General features: G+C 39.0%; 1 protein-coding gene across 2 annotated transcripts in view; it reads right to left on the reverse strand.

Annotated features, from left to right (window-relative positions):
* Nucleotides 1-3,289: 3,289 nt before the first annotated feature.
* The window catches only part of KIAA1958 (KIAA1958 ortholog), a 183,440-nt gene continuing 176,294 nt past the window's right edge, over nucleotides 3,290-10,435 (reverse strand). The window contains exon 6 of one of the 2 annotated variants that reach the window (XM_055087020.1): nucleotides 3,290-5,932. In XM_055087020.1, coding sequence (XP_054942995.1) covers nucleotides 5,126-5,932 — 807 coding nt within the window. In that variant the 3' untranslated portion in view covers nucleotides 3,290-5,125. The remainder of the gene's footprint in view (nucleotides 5,933-10,435) is intronic. The other variant, XM_055087019.1, reaches the window with a different exon arrangement.

A 10,435-nucleotide genomic window follows, 5' to 3' on the forward strand; every position in this document is an offset into this window, starting at 1 on the left:
TGAGAACTAAATGAGAATACGAGGAAGCTGTGCGAAAGCACTTACCACAGTGTTAGTCAAATCTGAATCTTCCAAAACTTACTTGAACAAATCAGTAACAATAACTACAGTTAAATGTAAATTAATTAAATCAGTTATACTGACCATAAAATATTTAGGAGCCCATTCTTAGAGGGATCTATCTAATTGCTTTTAATAGTAATGGAAGCAATATACATCTACATATAATCCAGTGATTTTTTTTTTTTGGTCTTAATAAGTATTTCCTGAAATTATTAACTTCCATATGAACTGCATTAGTTAAGCAATAAAGTACTTTAACTGAGCATAAAAATCTGATTCTGATCAACAATTGAAACATAGGGGTCTTCCCTGGTGGCGCAGTGGTTGCGCGTCTGCCTGCCGATGCAGGGGACACGGATTCGTGTCCCGGTCCGGGAGGATCCCACATGCCGCGGAGCGGCTGGGCCCGTGAGCCATGGCCGCTGAGCCTGCGCGTCCGGAGCCTGTGCTACGCAACGGGAGAGGCCACAACAGTGAGAGGCCCGCGTACCGAAAACAAAAAAAAACAAAAAAACAACAACATAGGGAACCTCTCTGGATTTCTTGGGCTATAAAGAACTAGAAGTACTCAAAATCATCATCAAAATAGGCAAACTTTGCCAGAAGGATGGGCAGCCTCCCTCAAAGGAGTTTTGGGAAATCCTATGATGTCAGGATACATGGATACAGAACACATAGGAATTTCCAGAGATAAGCTAGTTTTTCATTCCCCACAGCCTCCTCTTCTCTCAGAAAGGGAGTTCAGCCTTAGGTCATCACCAATCTCTCCCTCCACTCCTGTTTTTGCTTAGGTGATAATTTATATGGAAAAACACAACAAAGATTTTTACCTAAGAACTTTGCCTAAACAACTGAATGTTTTCCTCTTAAAACAAACAGAGCATTAAAAATTCACCCCAAAAGTAAATGCATATAAAGATATACATGAATTTGAAACTTTTAATGCATTCTTCGGTTCAGGGCTGTTTGTTAACAGTTTCTCAATATGTATGGGTCTTAACTTAGACTAAATTGGAGCGCCTGTAGAGAAAATAAGGTAACTCTTCTTTGAGATCTTCATCGTTTGCATTTCTTGCTGCCTAAAGTTAACTGGTTACTAGCTCAAGAACCCACTGTTAGCAATCCAGATTTCAATAAAAGCAACAAAGTGATGCTTGTTTGATAAGAGTAATATTTAAACATAAATATTTGTTTCTTTAAGTGGTAACAACGTGGTTAGTGTTAGCCTAACCTGAGAAAAATATTCTGCTGCCTATAGAGATAGCAAAATAATTTAAGGAGCTGTCAAACTTAAAATTTCAAGAAAATTGTTATTCCTAAAGCAAGCGTTCCAATATAGCGAGAAGCACTCAGGAGATTCAGTATATGATCTTGAGGAATTAGGAATTTTGCCTCCTAGTTTTGCCACTTCCTAACTACATGGCCTTGAGGAACTGCAGAAATGTAACATTATTCACTTTGGAGATGATCCTCTCCGATGATCTCCTTTCACAGCTGAGGAAAGTGAGACCAGCATTTACCAAGTGAGTAGAGAAGATGCTGCCAGCGTGGTAATCTTCCTTCTATAGCTAGAGGCTTCTGCTTCTACGGGAGGATTATTTTGTCTAGATCTTCTCCACAGCTGTCTATGAACATGCTGATAGGGTGGGTATAGCGCGATGCTTTTAATGAGGTTGAATTAAAATAAAAATCAGAGTAACAGAGTTTCACATTTCTATAAACATTTATCAGTCAGGGCAGATTAATACAGCATATAATCCAAGGAAAGCTGGGAAATGCCACATGACCAAGGAGGCCATTTCTTTCACAACTTTGGTTAGGTTTTCCCATAATACTCCCATTTGCAAACACACTAAACCATGGGAAAAGTTTCTCATAACGCCTCTCAGGGCTTCTCTATGCTTTAATTGTTTTTGCTTATATCTGAGGTATCAGGGCTTGGAGGTGCTGGAGGTAGAATTTATGGGTATAAATGTGACCACATTATCAGGTTTGCTTTCCTCTTCAAGTTTAACAGTTTAAAGGAGAGAGAATCTCCATAATGGAAGGAATAAGTGGTATAGTGCAGATTAGGTTAATAATATTATTACTCTTACCAAAGGTTGTAACTAAAATAACTAAGATTTATTGCATAAATAATACTATGTGCCTGGTGCTGTGCTAAAGCCTTTACATTTCATTGAATCATACCCTTCAAGCTGATGCCCCCATCATCTCTGCTGGAATAAACTTCCAAGGGGAGACTGGCTGAATTCTGGGGAGGAGGTACCAGGCGAGCGGGGCTTCCTTTAGAGCAGGTGCAGAAGGTGCTGGGGGCAAGAGCTCACCCAAAGGACTCCCTGGGTCGTCCCATAACACCTACAGCACCACCATTCCTGAGGCAGAGCCACGGCCACTTGAGCCTCGGTCAATGTGCAAGTTCCCGGTATTCATTCCCACTTCTGAATACAAAAAACACTAAAGGTAAGTGGAGAAAACACTCTTAACCTCCCCCTTTCTTCTCTTGGGAATCTTCTTTCTGCTGGCTTAGGCCAAGAGTAGAAAACCCTGGAGTCCCCAGAGGGTATGGTTTACAGCTGGCCAAAAAGACAGAACAACTGCCTTAGCTCTGAAGCCCAACAACCGCTAGCTACTCTGCCCCCCTTCAGATCCTCTGAGCATGGACACAGCCATATAGATGGATAGGTGCTTCACCATATTAGCAGGTTTACTAGGTGTTATCACATATAAACTTAAAGTGTGTGTGCACATACACACATACACATCTACACACAAATATATAATAGACAAAGTACCTATACGGTGGGTGGCACAGGAGGCATGTAATGAACAGCATTTAGGATGCTGAGATACGATTCTTTCCTTCCATCAAGTATCACTGGAGATTCTACCTCCTGACTTTGATTATAATCATTCACTTCAGAACTCTGAGGGTTGAAAGTCCATCAGATAGGTGATAAGCGACAAACCTGAGGCAGAGATTGTTATTCAGCTGATAAAAAGCCACTATCAACAGAAAGATTACAGCCTCTGGATCAGTTATTGCTACTTTTGGAAATGTTAAAATCTGAAAAGATTCCAGTGATATCTAATGGCAATTTCTTCTTGAATCTATTTAAAATAAAAATGGAGGTTTTATTAATTAAGCTACAGGCCCTGCCCGATAGTTCACATAGGTTATATTTCTGTTTAAGTGCAGTACTGACAAGAAAAACCACCATGGGCTTTCCTCAAACAAAATTTCCTTTGGGTGTTCACCCACTAAAGGAAACCGTACCTCGTGTTTTGTGTCTCTTTTAATCAAAACCTTAAAATCCCTATAGGAAACTACAACAGGACAGTGTGCAATATCAAGTCATAACACTGCTTATTAAATATTACCTGTTATTTATATACAGATGGAGACATTCCAAAGTTAATCGATATTCAGGAAAGATCAACTAGTAAACGAAATAAATGTGCAGGAACTAAAAAGGGAACAACATTAAACCTTAAGGCAGCATTGGTTGAGTCTTCTCTGGTAAAGGAAGTTATTATATATATCAATGACCAGTGAATGATTTTTTAAAACAATTAAAATAAATACTAAAATAATGTTTTGAAAAAGCAATAGGGCTGATTTTAGGACTCCTACAAAATGAATGTATACTAGACTTTCAATTGTGGATTGGAAAACATACACAGGAACAAAATGGTATGAAGTTGTGGCAGTCTTTCCTCAAATACAAAATAAAGATTCCCTAGAAATTATCATTATTATTAATTAGTCCTCTTTGGGCTCCCTTTTCACTTATTCAGAGCAGTTATTATAACATTCTGTTAATGTTTGAATGACAAGTGGTCAGGTTCAATCTCACCTGAGTGAAATGATTTCAAACTGCATTGATAACCTATCATCATGGTCTGATTTTTCAACTATGTCCTTGTTGCTGGGTTTGCTTACCTGGTAGGTTGCCTACATCCTCGTGTCCCAAGCATTGGTGCCAACCTAAAATGATGAGATCTCTTGTGGCTGAAAGAGTCATACTTTGACAAACATATTTCAAAACTCTTTAATAAACACATTTTGGGATTTGTTTTCTTTGCAGCTTGTTTTGTTGGATTTTCCTGGTTACGCCTGAAAATTACTTTCAGTTGTTTTACAGTCCGGTGCTATATGCTGACAGAACAACTGTATGACACAAAGAACAGATGAAAAAAAAAAACCTCTAAAAAATGTTCAAACGAAAATAGCTTTCACATGACACTGAGAAAAAAAACGTAGGCACTTCTGCTTCAGGAGGTTTTTCACGTTTTGATCGCAGACCGCTTTTCCAAGACACTTTCCCTCACTACTGGAAATTCCCTCATGGTACAAACCATCTAGTTCATTGGAAACCTTGTTCTCACAAGCACCGTTTGGTGCATTAATCTTTTCTCATAAAAGTGTCTCCACTGATGCAGAGGTCAAGTTCCTCCCAGTGCTGAGAGCAGTCCCCACCTTCCTATCAGCATGACTGAGCGTGCTTCCATCAAGCCAGACTGCTTGCTCTGCAGGACCAAGTTATCCATCAACAAAACATAAGCAGGAGTGCCAGGTGCAATGTTTCTCCTGGAAATAGTTAACATGTCTGCCTCTCTTCCTAGTTCCTCACTGTGAGTGTAATTCCACAAAGTGTTTATAACATTCTAAAGCTACTAGGCTACTGGGATTTTTTTTTAATGACTACTTAAACAGTTTTCTTCCCCCCTCCCTTTTATTTTTTTTTGAGAAAATCTGTGCTAAAAAGGCACTAGATAAAATGAACTTCCTCACTCTTGTGTATGTAGTAATTTATACAGTGCATTAGACTATATAATTTAACAAAGGTGACACACATCTGGATAAAACATCCTAAATATTCATCTACTTTCAGTTAAAAAGACAAACCCAAAGTCAAAGAAATAGGAAGTCCCACTGACAGGGACCAGCCTGACCATGAAGTCACGGTCATCCCTGCCGCCTCAGAGCTCTGGCCTTGGCTGCAGGGGGAGCGCCCGCCTGCCAGGGAGTGTTGGGTGGTGGCTGGGACCCAGGGGAGACTCACTGGCAGCAGCTGTGGGAGCCAAGCCTCCGGGAGACCTGAGTAAATGAGACGAAGGTGAAGTTCTCACAGTTTTCCAGCTTGACCTTCTTGGCTAAGTTCGGGACAATTCCCCGAAGAGACCTCAGTCCCATCCTCTGTTCCTCGTACCACACGCTGCCCATGTCTGCAGCCTCCTTCCTGGCGGTAAGGTAGAAAGGGGACTTGGCCTCCATCTGGGTGGGTGGTCGATGGATGTACATGTACTTGTAGAGGAGGCAGTAAGGGCACTGTTTGTGTCCCCTGGAATGCTCGTGGTAGATCTTCCCGTGGCACACTCGGGTGGAACCACTCCGACTCTCCCGCTTGACACTGTCTGTCCGGGCAAAATAGGGCTGGTTCTGTGGGTCTTTGAGCAGCTCGATGTCACCATACATCAGATCAGCATGCTCCTGCAGCGTCCGCATATTCAGGTATTGGCTGTTGTACTTGACCACGGTGGACAGAAGGGTGATGGGGCTGTCATCCCCCAGACACCCTGCCTGCCACATCTCCTCCTCATCAGAGAGGGAGAAGTAGACGATGTTGCGAGAACGGGCACCTGACATCCCTGCCTTACTCAGCACCCACAGCTTCTCCTTGAGCTTCTTGGTGGAGGAGCTGAAGGTGCTGCTGGTGATGGAGAAGCCCACGCCCGCGTTCTTCAGGATGCGGTCCAGGCCTCGGCGGATGGCGTGGAGCGACGTGGCCAGGAAGTCTGAGCCGTCGCTCTTCTTAACAGTGACATAAAAGTTCTCGAGCAGCTCGTTCAGCTTCACTGCAGGGATCTCAAATGAGACAAACACTGAGGTTACACATTTGTGGACACCCAAGTAGCCAGACCCCTCCTTCCTTCTCCTGATCCTCACTAGGGGCTGTATTTTGGATAGCCCTCTAGAGGGCTGCCTTCTTAGCATGATATAGTGGAAAAAACATTGAATTTCACGCTGGAAGATCTAGGTTCCACACTGGGCTCCACTTAGTCCCTTTAAACCACAGCGTTCTAAGCAAACAGGACGGGAGAAAATAATCATACCTTCTCAAAGAATTATTGTAATGCTTAAATAAAGTAGTGGATGTGAAAGGGTTTGTAAATAGTAATGAACACACATACACACAACATATATATGTGTGTGTGTGTATATATATATGTATGTAATTATTATTATTTTTATTACTGGCCTTGTAACTTTCACTATTCCTCTCTGGAAAGCCCTTTCGTCTCTTTTCTAGCAAATCATTTCCTTCCCTCCCCTTCAATAAAATTCAGCCATCCTCTTTGAAGACTCCCTGAACTAAACTTATCAAACTCTAAATCATTCCGACATTAATTTCCCTGATCTCTGCATGTACTTGGTGCTGTAGGGAAAGATGACTCACATGTCCATTTTGCACAGCAAGTTAATGCCCCTTGATGTTTCATTTGAATTTATCTGAATAAGTCTGGAAATACTTCTGACTTAACGATCGATAGGGTTTCAATGTCACTATTTGTTCCAAAGATATGGAAGACTTAATGATTATACTGACAATTAGAGAGTACTCCTTATTTAGGCATGGCAGGAGAAGGAAGGCTGGTGGGTAAGAAAGCTTTACTTTCAAGAGGGAGCCATAAAGATAAAACCAGACCTCGCTCATAGTCAATTTAGGTTGAATACACATTCTAGGACAAAAGATAGTCTCAATAAGAGATGTTTTAAAAGTAGAAACTGTACAGGTAACATTCATTCTTCTAATAGCCCTTGGGTCAAAGAGGAAAATAAAAACTGAATTATAGATTAAAAATGAGGCAAACTGGGCTTCCCTGGTGGCACAGTGGTTGAGAGTCCGCCTGCCGATGCAGGGGACACGGGTTCGTGCCCCGGTCCGGGAAGATCCCACATGCCGCGGAGCGGCTGGGCCCGTGAGCCATGGCCGCTGAGCCTGCGCGTCCGGAGCCTGTGCTCCGCAACGGGAGAGGCCACAACAGTGAGAGGCCCGTGTACCGCAAAAAAAAAAACAAAAAAAAACCAGGCAAACTGAAAACATTACTTATCAAAATGTATGAGGTGTTGCCAAATATACTCCAATAACACCACAGTCTTAAATGCCTTTGTTAGAAACTTTATTAAAAATAAGTGAACACTATTCAACACAAAAGACTAGAAAAAGTAAATCAAATTCAAAAATAGTAGAGTGAATCAATAAAAATAAAACAAATTAATGAACTGGAAAAGATATAAATTGGTATAGATAAAAAATGAAAATATGTAATCTTTGAAAAGACCTATAAAGTTGACAAACTTCTAGCAAATATGACAGAAAGAAAGAGAAAGAAGAGGAAAGGAAACATACATATAAACAATATTAGGAATGAGAAAGACTATAACTACAGAAAATGAATAAAGAATATGAAAGAATATCATAAACTTTATGCATATTAATTTGAAAATATAAATAATCTGAACAATTTTCTAGCAAAATATAAATCACCAAAGTTGGTTCAATAAGAGGTAAGAGATCTGAAGAGCCCCAAACAAGAGAAGAGAATGAAATGATTGTCAAAGATGTATGTCACTCATAAAGAGATGGCGTTATGGAGTTGATTCAGCTTTTCTTTTGTATGTAAACAGTTTTGGAGCACAGGAAAAATAAGCGTTCTTCATTTTTTTTCTAATCCAAATCTGATAGATATTATACCAAAGACGCAAGAGGGAGGAGATATGGGGATATATGTATATGTATAACTGATTCACTTTGTTATAAAGCAGAAACTAACACACCATTGTAAAGCAATTATACTCCAATAAAGAAGTGTCCATCGACAGATGAATGGATAAAGAAGATATGGCACATACATACAATGGAATATTACCCAGCCATAAAAAGGAACGAAATTGAGTTATTTATAGTGAGGCGGATGGACCTAGAGTCTGTCATACAGAGTGAAGTAAGTCAGAAAGGGAAAAACAAATACCATATGCTAACACATATATATGGCATCTAAAAAAAAAAAAGATTCTGAAGAACCTAGGGGCAGGACGGGAATAAAGATGCAGATGTAGAGAATGGACTTGAGGACACAGGGAGGGGGAAGGGTAAGATATGTACAAAAATGTATGCTCAAGGGTGTTCTTTAAGGCAAATTTATAAAAGTGAAAAACTTGAAACAAACCCAAACCAACAAAAGAATTGTAAAATAGATTTTGGTACAATTGTGCAATGAAAAACCATGTAACCATATAATAATCACATTTTCAAAGGCTAAATATATTTTAAAAATGTAAAAAACAGTAAATACAGTTTGACTACAATTTTTGAAGTACATTTATGCATAAAAAATTCCAAAATAAAACACAAAAACATTAAAAGTTGTTATTTATGCGTAGTAAGATTCCTGTGATTATTTCCTATTATTAGTATTTGCCAAATTATTCACAATGAATATTTATTTATTGCCTTAACATTTTTAAAACATTATAAATTTTAATAAAGAAAATGCTTTTTATAAAACCAATAGTTCTGGGACTTCCCTGGTGGCGCTGTGGTTAAGAATCCACCTGCCAATGCAGGGGACAAGGGTTTGATCTCTGGTCTGGGAAGATCCCACATGCTGCAGAGCAACTAAGCCTGTGTGCCACAACTACTGAGCCCACGTGCCACAACTACTGAGCCCGCGTGCCACAATTACTGAAGCCCGCGTGCCTAGAGCCTGTGGTCTGCAACAAGAGAAGCCACTGCAATGTAAAGCCCGCACACCTCAACGAAGAGTAGCCCCCGCTCGCCACAACTAGAGAAAGCCCGCGCACAGCAACAATAGACCCAATGCAGCCAACAATAAACAAAATAAATTAAAAATCCTTATTAAAAAAAAAGAGGGAACATTATTCAACACAAAAGACTGGAGAAAGTAAATCAAATTCAAAAATAGTAGAGTGAATCAATAAAAATAAAACAAATTAATGAACTGGAAAAGATATAAATTGGTATAGATAAAAAATGAAAATATGTAATCTTTGAAAAGACCTATAAAGTTGACAAACTTCTAGCAAATATGACAGAAAGAAAGAGAAAGAAGAGGAAAGGAAACATACATATAAACAATATTAGGAATGAGAAAGACTATAACTACAGAAAATGAATAAAGAATATGAAAGAATATCATAAACTTTATGCATATTAATTTGAAAATATAAATAATCTGAACAATTTTCTAGCAAAATATAAATCACCAAAGTTGGTTCAATAAGAGGTAAGAGATCTGAAGAGCCCCAAACAAGAGAAGAGAATGAAATGATTGTCAAAGATGTATGTCACTCATAAAGAGATGGCGTTATGGAGTTGATTCAGCTTTTCTTTTGTATGTAAACAGTTTTGGAGCACAGGAAAAATAAGCGTTCTTCATTTTTTTTCTAATCCAAATCTGATAGATATTATACCAAAGACGCAAGAGGGAGGAGATATGGGGATATATGTATATGTATAACTGATTCACTTTGTTATAAAGCAGAAACTAACACACCATTGTAAAGCAATTATACTCCAATAAAGATGTTAAAAAGAAAAGTATATGAATATAAATGTAAACTCCCCTAAGTAAAGTACTAGTGATTTCGTTTTGCCCAGCACCAATGTAAAACAAAATGTACACACGTTAGAACCATGCAAGCAAGGGCATGGCTCTGATATGCACAAGTAGCAGTTAACATGGTACCAGCAAAATGAGGGCTGCCTATATTATCAAATTCAGGACTGCAGGAAAGCAATCTACATCAAGACCAGAAGGGATTATCAGAGTGTAAGGATGATTCAATAGTAATAAATACTTCAATATAATTGACTTATTTATATATAAAGGAGAAAAAATATGAAGTTGATAATTACTGAAAAATTATTTGAAAGAATATGCTATCCACTTCAAATTTTCAAAAATGCAAATTAAATTTAGATTGGAAGAAAAAATATCCTCTTACTATGACGAAGAGTATTTTACAGACATGAACTATAAAAATTACACTCAAGATGAATCAAAACTACAATGAGGTATCACCTCACACCAGTCAGAATGGCCATCACCAAAAAATCTACAAACAATAAATGCTGGAGAGGGTGTGGAGAAAAGGGAACCCTCTTACACTGTTGGTGGGAATGTAAATTGATACAGCCACTATGGAGAACAGTATGGAGGTTCCTTAAAAAACTAAAAATAGAACTACCATATGACCCAGCAATCCCACCCCTGGGCATATACCTGGAGAAAACCACAATTCCAAAAGATACATGCACCCCAATGTTCATTGAAGCACTATTTA

This window comes from Physeter macrocephalus, chromosome 9 (genome assembly GCF_002837175.3).
Source record: "Physeter macrocephalus isolate SW-GA chromosome 9, ASM283717v5, whole genome shotgun sequence".
In the NCBI taxonomy this organism is placed as follows: Eukaryota; Metazoa; Chordata; class Mammalia; order Artiodactyla; family Physeteridae; genus Physeter; species Physeter macrocephalus.